Below are 17996 nucleotides of genomic sequence, written 5' to 3'. Positions count from 1 at the left end.
GCACTCTTAAGAGTTAGAGCACACCAGCCCTGAATTGAAGCACCTTGAGGATCTGGTGCATTCTCTATTTCACTAGACTATAACTTTCGTGTCACATCTAGTAAATAAATTTCCATTCAATGGATTGACGTGAAGACGACTCCTACGTACTCCAACGTTAAATGGCTAATTATATTCTTAACTGATTATCTCATTATTTAGTACGGCCCCCGGGGTTCCTCAAGGAGGCAGTGGTGGTTATGGTGGAGCCCCACCTCCAGGTGGACAGGAAGGAAGTGAGGTAAGTTGGACCTGGCCTCTGTCAGGAGCGTCAGAGGGTTGTAAATGCCAGTTCCAATAGATTAGAATAGAATATACCTTGTTTATCCTGCCAGAATGAGACTGAAAAGTCCCTTTACTCCCGCAGTCTAAACAAGGTCTTATTTATTTTCATAGGTAGGGTTTACAAATATATGCAAATACGATTATAAACCTTGTTTAAATTAAAAATAATAATAATAATAATAATAATAATAAATTATTTTTAGTTGCATATAAGTATATATGTAGATGTACGTAGGTATATAATGCAAATAAACTTTAGCTGGGTTATTTTTCCCGGAGTTTCTCTCATGTAGTTAGTACTTTTCTCGGGCAGGGATACTTCTTCGAACTCTTTTCAATTTAATAATGATAATTATATTATAATGAATTTGTTGAGTTATTCCATGTTCTAGGAGTCTAGGTATTAATTCAATTCACCTCAATATCCGAAATAAAAGTTATAAATTACCTACTTGCACAATGTAAATCTCTAAAATCTTGTATTTCCTGTCTGAGATCATCTGCCTAATAATTATAACACCTCATGTTCTTGGGCTATTTAGTACAAGAAAAAAGGGGAATGGTCAAACAAGTTCGAACCATGTGTCATCTTCGCGACATCATTATTGTTAAACTTTGAAAGGAAGACGAAGAATGCGTCAAGGATTCGCATTAGAATAAAATTATAGCGGTGTTCATGGCGAGGTCAGAGAGTAACGACGAGCATTGGTACGGTAATTGGCGCTTTCGGACGTTTGTCATTGGGCTGGAACCAATTTTCGTCTTTCCAAATATTTTCCTTGTTAAGAATGGATTATTAAAAAAAGTTTTATAGTTTATACCTACAATACATAAATAAGGTCTACATGAAAAAACTTTTAATTAACATATTGTTTTAATTAACCTATTGTTGTTGGAATATTTTTATGTGAACTATGTAGCTTTTTAAAATCATTCATCGATAAAGCTCTAATCAGTTTTATCAGGATGAATCTCCACAATACTCCTTAATTTACATACCAATAGGCATTTAGGTATGTACATATACTTCGGTACTTATTGTAATTTTGCTAATCTTCAAGTACCTCCACAAGTTTCTTTTATTTTACTATTAGTTATTTTATTTTACTTATATTAATATTATCAACCATAAGTATTTATTAGGTATTCAGGTATTGTATTGAAGACAAAATTACAAATGTAAATTTACACAATATACATATAATGGTACTTACAATGCCTAATAATTGCCGTTTTAATTAACATATTGTTTTAATTAACCTATTGTTGTTGGAATATTTTTATGTGAACTATGTAGCTTTTTAAAATCATTTATCGATATAAAGCTCTAATCAGTTTTATCAGGATGAATCTCCACAATACTTCTTAATTTACATACCAATAGGCATTTAGGTATGTACATATACTTCGGTACTTATTGTAATTTTGCTAATCTTCAAGTACCTCCACAAGTTTCAGGAAAACCCCGGAAAACTTGCTCTGTGCTTTCATTACAAGAACAATAATGGTGTCGCTCAATTTACATTGTTTTCCATTTTTATTGGCAGAGATGAAGATGATGAGTCCTGGAGATTGATATCTTTCAAGGTCATCAAGGAATAACCGTGTTCGTGTAGCTTTCAAAGTTGTCTATTATGTCCAATTTAAATGAAATAGGAATTCTATGGATAATCGTTTATCGGGAATGAGATATGAAACCTGAAACGATAATATTGTGGCTTGATAAACCATCGAATAGATTTCATGCAAGTAGGAGTTTGCAAATCCCAAAAAAACATCAGTTTTTTACGTCAATTTGAAATGATAGTTATGTAGGTATATGTAAATAACTATGTACCTAATATCATAAGCTGTAAAATCAACGGATAAGATTGGAAATACATTTCTAGACCTCATGGACAGGGACACAAATTGGATTATTTTACTTCACTGCTTCTGTGACTTTCAAAGTCATGCAACCACTGGTAGACTTTCAAGCTTTTCTGTTGAACTTTCCTTTAAGGGGAAGTTTATTCCAATTTGATTTGTTTACAGGTCATTTCATTCATGTAGTTCATCATTGTAACTTTAGGTCCGTTGCTCCATATTATTTTTTCATAGAGGTTCTATTTTCTCACAATACCTATTTATGATGTTTATAAACATTTATATACTTGGGTTTAGCTACAAAATGGACCTCCCATTAATATTTATGAAATTGAGAAAAAGAAATATAGGGAACACATTTACGGACATGTGATGTAAACAATTGCATTAACTATAACATTTTGATATGAGATAAAAATACGGCATTCCCCGATTTCAGACGAAAATGTTCCAACTAAAGAAAATTCAAACACCGATTAGCTATACAAACGGTAAACAGTTTATGAGCATTTCCGCGTACAGAATTGTTGTACCTATATTTAGGTACCTACATGATTAGTTGATTACATACAGGGGAAAAATACATTCAGATAATTCACTACCCTAAATTTCAGCTTCCCATCTTTAGCCGTTCAAAAAATATTCAGGGGTCCCCGGACTTTTGAAACACTCTGTATGTAAATAACTATGTACCTAATATCATAAGCTGTAAAATCAACGGATAAGATTGGAAAACATTTCTAGACCTCATGGACACAAATTTGATTATTTTACTTCACTGCTTCTGTGACTTTCAAAGTCATGCAACCACTGGTAGACTTTCAAGCTTTTCTGTTGAACTTTCCTTTAAGGGGAAGTTTATTCCAATTTGATTTGTTTACAGGTCATTTCATTCATGTAGTTCATCATTGTAACTTTAGGTCCGTTGCTCCATATTATTCTTTCATAGAGGTTCTATTTTCTCACAATACCTATTTATGATGTTCATAAACATTTATATACTTGGGTTTAGCTACAAAATGGACCTCCCATTAATATTTTATGAAATCGAGAAAAAGAAATATAGGGAACACATTTACGGACATGTGATGTAAACAATTGCATTAACTATAACATTTCACTATGAGATAAAAATACGGCATTCCCCGATTTCAGACGAAAATGTTCCAACTAAAGAAAATTCAAACACCGATTAGCTATACAAACGGTAAACAGTTTATGAGCATTTCCGCGTAGAGAATTGTTGTATATTTAGGTACCTACATGATTAGTTGATTACATACAGGGGAAAAATACATTCAGATAACATGAAAACATAATTGAATAATCATATTTTCTAATTCTCTGCTATGTATCTTCTTGGAATAAAACCTTTATCGATGTTTTAATACTGATGGCGGGAGTGCTCCAGGCGTTCAAAGGGTCATTTCCTATTACCAAGTTCGATTAGTTACGGGTAACTACATAAATTTACGGTAAAATCATTTTCTTGTCCGTAGAAAAATTACACATTACTTTGCAACTTTGCATGCATTTTATTCTTGTCCGTAATTTTCAGTGGGAGTTTGCTTGTACTGTTCTTTTGTATTTGGCGTCTGTCGTCGTGTTTTCTGTGATATCTCAGCATTATCAGATAAATTCTATTTGTTGCTTTTGTTATTTGATTTGTTATCAATATTGGTGTTTCTTCTATCAGTAGTCGTAGGAAGATACACGTTACTGTCTTTTAAAAAGATAGAAATGATTAAGAAAAGTGTCGCTAAGTGTAAAATCTCCTGGAACGAAATGGTGATTTCTTCCTTACAGTCAATATCTTTGTTAAATTTGCGGAGAGAGTAATCTACGGCTGGGGGTTCCATCAACCAAGGGGTTGATATTTGGGGCGAAGGGGAAAGGAGATCCAAGTGTTCGATTTCATATTTTTCAAGCAGAAGTTTTCCTCTAATTCTCAAGGGTTTTTCATAGGAGTTTTTCCTTTCATATAGCTGCTGTAGGGAATGATCAGTGAGTAGGGAAGACAGGAAATGATTGGGATCTCTTTGTGTGTTGAACAGGTAATTACATGTAAGGATTTCGCGTCGATAAGAAAGGGGAGGTTCACCGGCTTCAGAAAGGATACTAGGAATAGGAGAGCTTTTAAAGGCTCCTAGAGCCAGGCGGATCCCCTGATGATGAATGGTGTCAAGTGTTTTGAGAGACGAGCTGGGAGCGGAGTTGTATACAACACAGGCGTAGTCAAGCTTGGATCGAACGTAGCTTCGGTAGAGTTGCAATAAAGTTTTATAATCGGCTCCCCATGTTTTGTTACAGAAGATCTTCATAAGGTTGATTCTGTTCAAGCAATTGGACTTTGTTTCAGTAAGGTGCTGTTTGAATTTTAGTTTCGTGTCGAAATGAAGTCCAAGCAGTTTCATATTAGGGACAAATAACAATGGCTGATCTAACATGGAGAGATTAGGGTTGTTATGTCTTCTTCTCTTCCTACAGAAATGGATTGCTCGAGACTTTTGAGGGGAGAAGCAAACAACAATGTTTATCTCAAGTTATTAATTGATTTTCCGGGAGCAAAAAACACAGACTGGACGCGTCAAAATTTCAAGCAAGAATCTTGCATGCATTTTATTCTTGTCCGTAATTTTCAGTGGGAGTTTGCTTGTGCTGTTCTTTTGTATTTGGCGTCTGTCGTCGTGTTTTCTGTGATATCTCAGCATTATCAGATAAATTCTATTTGTTGCTTTTGTTATTTGATTTGTTATCAATGTTATCAATATTGGTGTTTCTTCTATCAGTAGTCGTAGGAAGATACACGTTACTGTCTTTTAAATAGATAGAAATGATTAAGAAAAGTGTCGCTAAGTGTATTCAAACATTGGATTAGCGTAGGAAGATACACGTTACTGTCTTTTAAATAGATAGAAATGATTAAGAAAAGTGTCGCTAAGTGTATTCAAACATTGGATTAGATATTTTATGTGAACATCACATAGGTGTGATTTCTTTAACGAAAGCCAATAAAATTTAAAAGATATTTTATTTTACTTATATTGATATTATCAACCATAAGTATTTATTAGGTATTCAGGTATTGTATTGAAGACAAAATTACAAATGTAAATTTACACAATATACATACAATGGTACTTACAATGCCTAATTGCCTGAGCTATTAAATAATATTTATTGCCTGAATGATTTGAAATAACGTACTATCTGAACTTTTTGCTTTTGCAGAATGGTTCTGCTTTAAGATGCTAGTGATGCTACTGAAGTTTTAAGCCTTTAATGTTTGCAGAATTGGGAATTTAGGTCTACCATCAGTCTGAGCATTTTGAGAACAATGACATCCAGGAACCTGAAAGTACTAGACTACCATGTAGAAGGTCCTTGGTTCGATATGAGATCCAAGTTTGTTTCCTTTATTTTGATTCATTTCTATGTAACCACATTCAGCTGCTTTAGGATGCTACTGAAGTTTTAAGCCTTTAATGTTTGCAGAATTGGGAATTTAGGTCTACCATCAGTCTGAGCATTTTGAGAAGAATGACATCCAGGAACCTGAAAGTACTAGACTACCATGCAGAAGGTCATTGGTTCGATATGAGATTCAAGTTTGTTTCCTTTATTTTGATTCATTTCTATGTAACCACATTCATATTAGGTCTTCCATGTTAATGTCAAAAAGGGCCTCTACAATCACGGACCCGTGTACTAACGGGTTAAAACAATTTACTAAAATGTGCCTTCAGTATGGAATACTTCTGTTGTATCATCTTTTATTATGTTTTTATTTATTTTATTATTCTTTTACAACCTTTCAGTCCAGATTAACCCAGTTGTAATTCTTGGGTCACTAATGAGACTCCATTGTTGTACAAAACATAAATCTAGTTAGTCATTGGTTTATTGTTTTCGATTATGTTTTAAAATCGGCGATCTTGGCTTCTCCATTGTTGTACAAAACATAAATCTAGTTAGTCATTGGTTTATTGTTTTCGATTATGTTTTAAAATCGGCGATCTTGGCTTCTTTTTTGCCCTCTTTTATGCGAGTTTAATATGAAGGTAAGTAGGTACGTGTAGGCTGCTAGTAGGTTTAGGTCAGTATTCCTTTCATCTTTTGAAGATTATCGTTATTATTCATCTCTTTCTCTATTTGACTGTTCTAAGTCGTGCCCCTTGCTCTAAAATCGAATGATCTAACAATGAGCGAATTTCAGAAGTAGGTGAGTAGTGAGTATCCTATTTGACTGTTCTAAGTCGTGCCCCTTGCTCTAAAATCGAATGATCTAACAATGAGCGAATTTCAGAAGTAGGTGAGTAGTGAGTACTTTTTAGAGACTACAGAGTCTTGTACACCTTCTGATTGGGATTTGGGTGTAGTGACACAAGTGGCAATGTTAATGTAAAGTCTGAAGCAATTAAAGCTGTTGTTTCAAATAGTTTTGTCTGCAATCCATGATATAGGTAGGTGTATCTGTTTATTTCTTGTACACCTTCTGATTGGGATTTGGGTGTAGTGACACAAGTGGCAATGTTAATGTAAAGTCTGAAGCAATTAAAGCTGTTGTTTCGAATAGTTTTGTCTGCAATCCATGATATAGGTGTATCTGTTTATGAATGAAACTATACCAAACGAAATAAGCGCCTATTCGCCTATGGGGGCATATGAAATCAAATGTTTGATTTAATACACTGTTGAGACTGTCCATTTGCATACCTACCTACTCTTCCTGAAAAAGGAGGGTTTTTCGAACATCGAAAAATTCCAAAAAGAAATTCGACAAAAGCCCTTTATTTTTAACAGGGTCTTTTTTTATATACAGGTACCTATTTGGGCAAGAGCTATCAGAAATTAGAACTGTGACATTGTGAAACGCATATGAAATCAAATGTTTGATTTAATACACTGTTGAGACTGTCCATTTGCATACCTACCTACTCTTCCTGAAAAAGGAGGGTTTTTTGAACATCGAAAAATTCCAAAAAGAAAGTCGACAAAAGCCCTTTATTTTTAACAGGGTCTTTTTGTATACAGGTACTGGGCAAGAGCTATCAGAAATTAGAACTGTGACATTGTGAAACAAGCAAATTTGAAATGGTGGTTATCCACCGTGATACCTTGACCAGCATATGAAATCAAATGTTTGATTTAATACACTGTTGAGACTGTCCATTTGCATACCTACCTACTCTTCCTGAAAAAGGAGGGTTTTTCGAACATCGAAAAATTCCAAAAAGAAATTCGACAAAAGCCCTTTATTTTTAACAGGGTCTTTTTTTTATACAGGTACCTATTTGGGTAAGAGCTATCAGAAATTAGAACTGTGACATTGTGAAATAAGCAAGAAATTTGAAATGGTGGTTATCCACCGTCATACCTTGACCGAAGTCGGTGGTTATGGACTCCTTTTGCGACAGAAGATGAACCAAAACTTGTGACATCTGTCTGGAACCTAATGCAGAATGGCGACCACCCAATGACCTTTCTCTAACCAAACCAATAACCAATACTGTTCCAAAACCAAACCAATCGCAATCGTGTGAACCAATCAAGTGACGGGATATGTCACCCTGTAGAGACTATATCTACCCATTGCTTTACTATTGTTAGTTGAATTTGATTTGGTTTTCATTCAAGAATCATCTGCTCATCGGACGGTTTTTTATATAAATTCCTTTGCACAAGTGTCTAGATCTTCATTTGCTCGCGGCATTTTGCATCAGTAACAAAATTAACAATGTCTTCTATACATTTGCAGGTAAATTATAATTCAATAAAGTGAGCTCGCGGCATTTTGCATCAGTAACAAAATTAACAATGTCTTCTATACATTTGCAGGTAAATTATAATTCAATAAAGTGATTTTTTTTTATTCCTCTCAATATTTTATTGATTTTTTCGTTTAGTGAAAATTTTCCTTTTGATTTTAATCTATAAAAATGTCTGATCAATTTTCCTCATTTTCATTTTCATACATTTACTTTTCATTTTCATAAAAAGTGCTTTTCCACTGTCCGCTTATATTTTCTACTAATTTAATCGCCTTTTACGCATAGTTTGATTTTTCTTATCTCACCCAAGTGTTGTGTGTACTCCTATACTTCAGTGTTTGGCTTTTGATAGTTTTGATATTGATTTAACATTTTTGTAATTTCTTTTCGAGCTCTTTTCCATTAATTTTATTGTTGTTCCAGTTTGTTTTTCATTCAGTCCGTAAATGCAACAAGGAACGGTAACCTATGTCTACCTACCTACTCACTGAGTATTTTTATAATGTGAACTAAATGGTAGTTTCGATTTTTAATGATGAAAAAGCAACAAAAAAATTGGAAAACATTTCAGTGTGCCAAAATGTTATAGCTTAATTTGACCCGCTGTAGTTATACCTAGATATAAATTACATAATTTTATTTCATTTTCACCTGCATAGTTATACGAGTATTGTTTTGTTAAACGATTTTTACTTAAACCTTTTTTCGAATACCTAATTTAGCCTGTGTGGTCATGGTACGAACTGATTCAAATTAAAGAAAGCATTTTTTCCCTTTCTTTTTGAAACCCGAGTTATGGTGGTTTCGATTTTTAATGATGAAAAAGCAACAAAAAAATTGGAAAACATTTCAGTGTGCCAAAATGTTATAGCTTAATTTGACCTGCTGTAGTTACCTACATAGATATAAATTACATAATTTTATTTCATTTTCACCTGCATAGTTATACCTAAGAGTAGGTATTATTTTGTTAAACGATTTTTACTTAAACTCTTTTTCAAATAATTTAGTCTGTGTGGTCATGGTGCGAACCAAATCAAATAAAAGGAAGCATTTTTTCCCTTTTCTTCTTGAAACCTGACTAGTCTCCATGCAGATTCAATTTATTTGTTACCCAAAATTTGGATTAAATTAAATCAAAATCCCCAATACCTAAGGTACACAAAAACGCTGTTTTCAGGTATCTAGGTAGGTATAGTTATGCCTTTGTGAGCTGAGGACTTTTACAGAATTATTCAAATTCTTCTAGTGAAATTTTAAATTAAAAAGGTAGTTCTGAATGAACTCTGAAAGAAACAACTTTCTATTCTTGTCTTGATCTTAGTCTTTAATTGCAATAATGTGGTGACTTTTTGACCCCTGAACTTACATCACTAGTCTCCATGCAGATTCAATTTATTTGTTACCCAAAATTCGGATTAAATTTAATCAAAATCCCCAATACCTAGGTACATAAAAACGCTGTTTTCATGTATGTATGTACTGTACATAGGTTCGAATGAAACTTAAATTAAAAAGGTAGTTCTGAATGAACTTTGAAAGAAACAACTTTTAATTCTTGTCTTGATCTTAGTGTTTAAGTGCAATATTGTGGTGACTTTTTGACCCCTGAACTTACATTGCAAATTATTGAATAATTTGCAATAAATATCATTGACAATATTAGGTACAATTAACGATTATACACTCCTATCTCGTCTATTGCCATTCTTAATTATCTTTCCCTAATTATTGAAATATTCAAATTATCATAACCAAGGTAGCCTGCCAAATAATTAGTCCCTCGGTATTCCATTCTATTCTGTCCTAATCTATTCTATTCTATTCAATTAGAACCAAATATCTGCGATGTTCAGTGTCAACCGAATTAAATTCGACATAATAATCTCAACTGCATGCCTATTTGAGCAGAATAATTGTTCCTGGCTCCTTACAACCATTCTTTGCCTGAGGACCTCTTTGTTATTGTCATTTTAAAATGACCTGAGTCTAGGGTCATTATCTTCTCTCTGAATCGCTGATGAACTTGTTCCTTGACAGAAATCTGCGTCAACTGAGAAGTGATTACCTACTTTTCTTTTTCTTCTCCATTTCAATTTGAATGTCCTGAGTCTTAAGTTTCATTACCATTCCCCATTCCTAATACCTACTTCTAAATCTGAACGCCTAATAGTGTTTCATCGCCTTATATTTTTTTTTAGGTAGGTAGGCACGAGTGAAACAGTGACCATTTTGTGACCATCTTCCCCCCCTGTTATGCCCGATCTTACCACGGAGTGTTTTCAGTTAATCTAGAGTTTAAGAAATACCTACAAATATCTTACCACGGAGTGTTTTCAGTTAATCCAGAGTTTAAGAAATACCTACAAACCTGTGTAAATCAAATGGGTGACTTCAAAATCCCTTGACACTGTGTTCAGTGGTAAGATCGGCCATTGGGCGCTTTAGCACCCTTGTATCGTTCATTCCGACCCTGTTTATTACTAACCTCCATACGGTGTTATTATTTTTTTTTTTTTTACTTTTTTCTAGTCAATTTCTAGTCAAATGAAGACCTAGTACTTCTTTATTCCATCATTATTTCTTACGTTGACTTTCAGTTACTCTGCGGATTCGCAGTCCTCTCCATTCTCAGCAGCACAGTATCTAGTCAATATGGAAGCGGCAAACCTCCTTCTCCGACTTACGGGGCCCCCGGGGTTCCTCAAGGAGGCAGTGGTGGTTATGGTGGAGCCCCACCTCCAGGTGGACAGGAAGGAAGTGAGGTAAGTTGGACCTGGCCTCTGTCAGGAGCGTCAGAGGGTTGTAAATGCCAGTTCCAATAGATTAGAATAGAATATACCTTGTTTATCCTGCCAGAATGAGACTGAAAAGTCCCTTTACTCCCGCAGTCTAAACAAGGTCTTATTTATTTTCATAGGTAGGGTTTACAAATATATGCAAATACGATTATAAACCTTGTTTAAATTAAAAATAATAATAATAATAATAATAATAATAAATTATTTTTAGTTGCATATAAGTATATATGTAGATGTACGTAGGTATATAATGCAAATAAACTTTAGCTGGGTTATTTTTCCCGGAGTTTCTCTCATGTAGTTAGTACTTTTCTCGGGCAGGGATACTTCTTCGAACTCTTTTCAATTTAATAATGATAATTATATTATAATGAATTTGTTGAGTTATTCCATGTTCTAGGAGTCTAGGTATTAATTCAATTCACCTCAATATCCGAAATAAAAGTTATAAATTACCTACTTGCACAATGTAAATCTCTAAAATCTTGTATTTCCTGTCTGAGATCATCTGCCTAATAATTATAACACCTCATGTTCTTGGGCCACTTTTTGGTTAGATTTAATTGCCCATCATATTCGTGCCTTCAATATAAGTAGTGCTATTCTGCAATGTACTTGTGTAATGGGGGTACTTGTACAATGTACCACATTCACCATAATATTGGCAGTTGAATTCATATGATTACAAAAACGCCAAGATTTATCTTGATTTACTAATGCTTTATTTTCTACCATTCACAGCCTGAACCGTTTAACTTCAACTATCAAGTGAAGGATGCTGTCACTGGATCTGACTTTGGTCACAAAGCTGACTCCGACGGCAAAACTGTCCAGGGTTCTTACAACGTGGCTCTTCCTGACGGCAGAAAACAGATCGTGACGTACACAGCTGACGAGGGTGGTTACAAAGCGGACGTGAAGTATGAAGGAGAAGCTATTCCAGGACCATCAGGCCCAGCTCCAGGACAACCCGGTAGAGGAGGTGCCCCCGGCGGAGGTGCTAGACCAGGTGCAGGAGGCGGGTACCCAGCTCCCCCAAGCGGTGGATTCACACCTCCCCCACCACCCGGCCAACAACCAGGAGGCTCTAAAGGCAACTTCCCTGCAGGATATCCAAGCGGAGGTGGTGGTGGTCCAGTCAAGGGAAGCGGTGGCTTTGGAGGATATAGGAGAAAGTAAACCTCCCACCACCCTCACTGAAGAATCTCAAAGTGTAATCTAATCATACAACAGGTGCCTTCGTCCTTCATCTGTCTCATCCTGCCAGGCTCCCACAGCAGGACAAAACATTAATTAGGAATGAACAAACATTTTTCGAATACTCTCATTTATGTAGGTACGATGTTCCATTGTTTAGGTCTTTAACTTTTCGCAACAATGATTCAACCAATAGAATTGCACAAAAAAGTCGTGCCCTTTTTTTTGCGGAGTAAATTAGATGCAAGTTCTCATGAAAAGAAATATTCATCAATGTCCTTGGATATTCACGTTCATTGAATTCTGCCAGAAAAAAGACGATTTTCTTTGGAAGTATTTTAAACTGACTGAATGAAGCTCTGTGGCCGTGTTCAGGGGTTTGTGGTCTGGTAAAGTCATTGGGTTGGAAATGATTGCTGAGAAAATGTAGTTACGATTTTTCAAACCCTGCCATCTCTGTGTGGGTTGAAAAGTGTGACTTGTGAGCTCTCAGTTTACTTTGAAAGGAACTCGTCTTTTGTTTATTTTGAAAAATACATAATATTATAAAAACAAATTCCTTTTATAACATGAGAAGAATGGAAAAGCGAGAAAGAAATCCTTTTATACGTAGGTACTCGTACATCTTACCTATGCTACCTGAATTCCATTAGCTGAGAAAATATAAAAATGAAACATAAACAATTGTAGGGAGAGCTGAATTTGGAAGGTAGAGACCAAAATTTAGATAATAAATAAAGAAGAAAGTGAGGATTTAAATGAAAATAATGGCATGGATATGGAATAGGCTTGCCAAACGCCCGAATTGGTTCGCGATTATGTTCGCGGATTTCGTGATTATGTTCGCGGATTTCGCGATTATGTTCGCGGATTTGGCGATTATGGTCAAGGTTTTGGCGATTTTGTTCGCGGATTTGTCAATTATGTTCGCTAATTCGCGTCCCGAATCGACATTTTGGATATTTGGCAAGCCTAGATATGAACATACTTTTACTTACACAGTATCTATCAATGTACCAAAATATTATGTAGATAAGGAGCTGAATTTGGAAGGTAGAGACCAAAATTTAGATAATAAATAAAGAAGAAAGTGAGGATTTAAATGAAAATAATGGCATGGATATGAACATACTTTTACTTACATAGTATCTATCAATGTACCAAAATATTATGTAGATAAGTACCTACATAAAACTTGAAACGAAATAAACAACGAGCTAAAAATAAGTTCTAAATTAGCCCACGTGCAAATAAATCTCGCAATAGGTATTTATAAAATAATTCCTAGAAAAAAATGCAAGTTGTATGCAACTGCATTACAGATACGCCTACTCTGAAACTTGTAAGCCGTTAGCCATGAGAAAGATGAGGTAATAAATTAGTAGGTAATAGCCACCTACCTACTCATAGAAATTGAAATAAACCTACAGCACATACCACGTGGCAAATATAAAATGTTGAAACATCAAAGGTCCTCATTATGAGGAAAATATCGACTGGTATTTCGCAGACATTTTAAGTCTACCGCACAGCATAAGTCTACCGCAGACGCGGTAGACTTATGCTAATCAAACGGTTTGAACCCTATAGGCACATACCACGTGGCAAATATAAAATGTTGAAACATCAAAGGTCCTCATTATGAGGAAAATATCGACTGGTATTTCGCAGACATTTTGGGAGACTGCGGTAGACTTATGCTAATCAAACGGTTTGAACCCTATAGTTACTGCATTGTGGCAATCCAGTACTAATGATCCAATCAAGTCAATTAAGTTCGTCTTAAAAATTTAATCAGTACAAGAGAGAAGAGAGAAAAGGAAATTCGTTATAGTTACTGCATTGTGGCAATCCAGTACTAATGATCCAATCAAGTCAATTAAGTTCGTCTTAAAAATTTAATCAGTACAAGAGAGAAAAGGGAATTCGTCTCAGTGGGGAGAGGGAATTCATTAGAAATTTAAATTGTTCTTCAATGGAAACAGTGGTGAATATTGAAACTCCATCAGCGCAGCGGGTGTAAAAATCTTTGAAGAACTCAACCGTATGGAATGATAATATTGAAACTCCATCAGCGCAGCGGGTGTAAAAGTCTTTGAAGAACTCAACCGTATGGAATGATTATTGGGCTTTTCATTCACGGGTCGTTAGGATATTGTGGAGATGTTAGGATAATAATCGGGCTGACAGATAGATCAGCACAGACAAGAATCTTGACATCATTAAATCCAAGGTGGAAAAAAAAGTATTTAAATTGTTCTTCAATGGAAACAGTGGTGAATATTGAAACTCCATCAGCGCAGCGGGTGTAAAAGTCTTTGAAGAACTCAACCGTAATGAATGATTACCTTTAAATTGTTCTTCAATGGAAACAGTGGTGAATATTGAAACTCCATCAGCGCAGCGGGTGTAAAAGTCTTTGAAGAACTCAACCGTATGGAATGATTATTGGGCTTTTCATTCACGGGTCGTTAGGATATTGTGGAGATGTTAGGATAATAATCGGGCTGACAGATAGATCAGCACAGACAAGAATCTTGACATCATTAAATCCAAGGTGGAAAAAAAAGTAAAAAAAAAACAATAATCTTTTACAAATGTTGTTACGACACGTGTATTTGGAAACGCATTGACTCTTTCGAGAAGAAAGTTTGTAGACCTACAAAAATAAGTAAAAAGTTATGTTAGCTCGACTTTGAAACTCAATAAAAGAAACAAAAGCAAACAGATTAAAAACACCAGAAACATTTTTTCCAGAGAAAAATATAAAAATGGCAGTATGTTAGGCATGAGGCGTGGGAGAGCATAATTTCTCCCGTCATTTATAACTTAAGTGTGGAGGTACCCTACTATGAGAGTAAGCTAATAAATTTTAGGAAAAACCCAACCATGTTACATGTTACCTACATACGTGAACGCTGAACGTGTTTCGTGTTAGATGTTAAATAAGTACACTTCTCAGCTTTGAACTTTCTCATTGTTCTTCTTTACTGTTCAAGTCTAGAGTTTCTCCACTAACACTTTGCCATGGTTTTACCACTGAACTCATAGGAGATTTCACTAATTGGTGAATTTTTATTTATTTTTTATTAGTATTTTTTTTCCAAAAGGAGTCACTAACCAGATAATTATAGATAGATTTTCCTTACAAGTTACAAAGATATAATGGGTTAAATATGTGTTTTTATTTGCAAACATCCTTTACTCCTTTAAATCCAGAATTGGATGATCTCCTGTTGAGTCATGGGTTAAACCCGTTATTTTTCTTACAAGTTACAAGGATAAAGTAATATCTGTAGCATTTTCTCGCCATTTTAACGCTGGATACATAATTTTGGTTATCAACAGCAGCAAAACCAAAAACCAACACTTGGGTCATAGGAGTGTTTGTTGAAATTTCAAAACCTGTTTCTATAAATACAATTTTAATATTCAAGTACATATACTTACCATAATAATGCCTATAGTATGTAGGTATCGAGATATTTAACCTTTTGTTACTTTCAGTCAGGCATTTATGTATTACTATGATCTCTCTAATACTACCTATAATCTGCATTCTGCATATGATTCCGAAAATACTATTTTCTCTTTAGCTGCTCGAGGGAAGGTGCTGTATTTATATTAATATTAATACCTATGTAGTTATAGGTAGTTTTTTTTCCTGTGTTTTATGTTCACATTACTATCTCTAGCTAAAGAAGGATAGTTCACAGTCCACTTGTGAAGAAACACACGGCCCAAGTCAAAAGATCCTTTGAGATATGCTACTGGATTCTCAATGAGAAATGGTAGTGCAAAAAACAACTGCAGAAATGCACAGATGAACAACTGTTTTAGTGTTCCAAGATAGCCAAGACATATGATGTAAGCAAACAAGAGTGCAGGTGCATAGAGAGAATTTCACCTACCTTCTTCTAAATTTTCTTAGAGATCAACTCTTCTTCTTTTCCATTAGGGACTGTTCTTTCAAAGATACATACCTAGATACGTGTTGTAAGAAAGTAGAAGAAAAAGGTCAATCATGTTTTGGCTGTTACTATATAAAACATGTCTTCTTGTCTTCCTATACAAGAGCCCAAGGTAATGATTCTGAACTTCTTCTACTTCATTTTGTCCAGGGACAGGGCTACAATCTTCCCACTTTGTTTTACCCCTACAATCTTCTCCTTCATTTACCCCCTACAATCTTCTCCGAGCTAATTTTACCTCCTAAAAAGTAGAAGAAAAAGAAAAAGGTCAATCATGTTTTGGCTGTTACTATAAAACATGTCTTCTTGCCTTCCTATACAAGAGCCCAAGGTGATGATTCTGAACTTCTTCTACTTCATTTTGTCCAGGAACAGGGATACAATCTTCCCACTTTGTTTTACCCCTACAATCTTCTCCGAGCTAATTTTACCTCCTGCCTCTTTCCCTTTTACCTTCACAGATGACAAAACTATCAAAAAACAACTTTTCTAATTATAAACGCTTAAACCATTAACATAGTAGGTCAAGTCTGGCAAAGTTCTCTTCCTGTTTTGTGTTTACTTTTACTTTCCAACTCTTCAAAGTTTTCGTGGAAAAGGCGGATAGAATTTCATCAGGGCGATACTCCTAACAACTTAAAAACTAAAAGGTATACAAGTGAGTTCCCAGGTCCTTTAAACTCTTGAAATATCTTGGGGATCAGGGCGATACTCCTAACAACTTAAAAACTAAAAGGTATACAAGTGAGTTCCCAGGTCCTTTAAACTCTTGAAATATCTTGGGGATAGGAAAACCAAAAACCAACACTTGGGTCATAGGAGTGTTTGTTGAAATTTCAAAACCTGTTTCTATAAATACAATTTTAATATTCAAGTACCTATACTTACCATGGTTCTTTCTACACAAGACAATTTTCATGTTGAAGGGACAAAGAGGCTCTACTTCTCTGAGCAAAGAAAGCAAATATTTGGGGATCGGAATAAAGAGATTACAAAAGGGATAAAAACAACAGTCGGTACCTAACCTAACATCGAAAGAAGAAAAAGTTTAATAAAAGTTGTTAAAATTAGAAAATAAAAAAAGTACAGGACTGGATAAAGGGGACACAATATAGAAAGAAATGAAAAGGGGGCTCTCTGAGCAAAGAAAGCAAATATTTGGGGATCGGAATAAAGAGATTACAAAAGGGATAAAAACAACAGTCGGTACCTAACCTAACATTGAAAGAAGAAAAAGTTTAATAAAAGTTGTTAAAATTAGAAAATAAAAAAAAGTACAGGACTGGATAAAGGGGACACAATATAGAAAGAAATGAAAAGGGGGCCGAGAGAAAAGAGAACTAAAGGGACAAAGAGGCTCTACTTCTCTGAGCAAAGAAAGCAAATATTTGGGGATCGGAATAAAGAGATTACAAAAGGGATAAAAACAACTGTCGGTACCTAACCTAACATCGAAAGAAGAAAAAGTTTAATAAAAGTTGTTAAAATTAGAAAATAAAAAAAAAGTACAGGACTGGATAAAGGGGACACAATATAGAAAGAAATGAAAAGGGGGTCGAGAGAAAAGAGAACTGAAAAAAGTAAGTTGTAGGATATGAAAATGAAGATTAAAAAAATAATAAAAGGAGAAGAAAAAAGAACATCTAACACTAAAGAGAAAGAGAAAAAAAAGCACATTAAAGTGATAGCAATTGAAAACACCTGGCAAAAAGTTTACAAACATATTATTGTGCTTGCAAAGTGTTACCCAACGAACAGGAGAATCGTAAATTTTCTTACACCCTTTCAGCTTTCCCCTTTCTGTTTGTCTTGAATTTCACCTACCTTCTTCTAAATTTTCTTAGAGATCAACTCTTCTTCTTTTCCATTAGGGACTGTTCTTTCAAAGATACATACCTATATAGACTACCTTCTTCTAAATTTTCTTAGAGATCAACTCTTCTTCTTTTCCATTAGGGACTGTTCTTTCAAAGATACATACCTATATAGATACCTACGTGTTGTAAGAAAGTAGAAGAAAAAGAAAAAGGTCAATCATGTTTTGGCTGTTACTATAAAACATGTCT

At 34.8% G+C, this 17996-nt stretch overlaps 1 protein-coding gene across 3 annotated transcripts; it reads left to right on the top strand.

Annotated features, from left to right (window-relative positions):
* Positions 1–7796: 7796 nt before the first annotated feature.
* LOC103510569 (pro-resilin-like) lies at positions 7797–12205 on the top strand. 3 transcript variants are annotated; one of them, XM_008475245.3, is made up of 3 exons: positions 7797–7948; positions 10562–10726; positions 11504–12205. In XM_008475245.3, exons 1-3 carry the CDS (start codon positions 7928–7930, stop codon positions 11939–11941), a joined length of 624 nt encoding a protein of 207 aa, XP_008473467.1. In that variant the 5' UTR covers positions 7797–7927; the 3' UTR covers positions 11942–12205. The 3 variants fall into 3 exon arrangements, with proteins under 3 accessions (XP_008473467.1, XP_008473466.1, XP_008473468.1); XM_008475244.3 differs by lacking the exon at positions 7797–7948 and adding an exon at positions 7979–8028; XM_008475246.3 differs by lacking the exon at positions 7797–7948 and adding an exon at positions 8276–8422.
* The last annotated feature ends 5791 nt before the right edge of the window (positions 12206–17996 follow it).

This window comes from Diaphorina citri, unplaced genomic scaffold, assembly GCF_000475195.1.
Source record: "Diaphorina citri unplaced genomic scaffold, Diaci psyllid genome assembly version 1.1 scaffold619, whole genome shotgun sequence".
Classification (NCBI taxonomy): Eukaryota; Metazoa; Arthropoda; class Insecta; order Hemiptera; family Psyllidae; genus Diaphorina; species Diaphorina citri.
The sequence above is the reverse complement of the archived record's forward strand: the minus strand, read 5'-3'. Positions and strand labels throughout refer to the sequence as shown.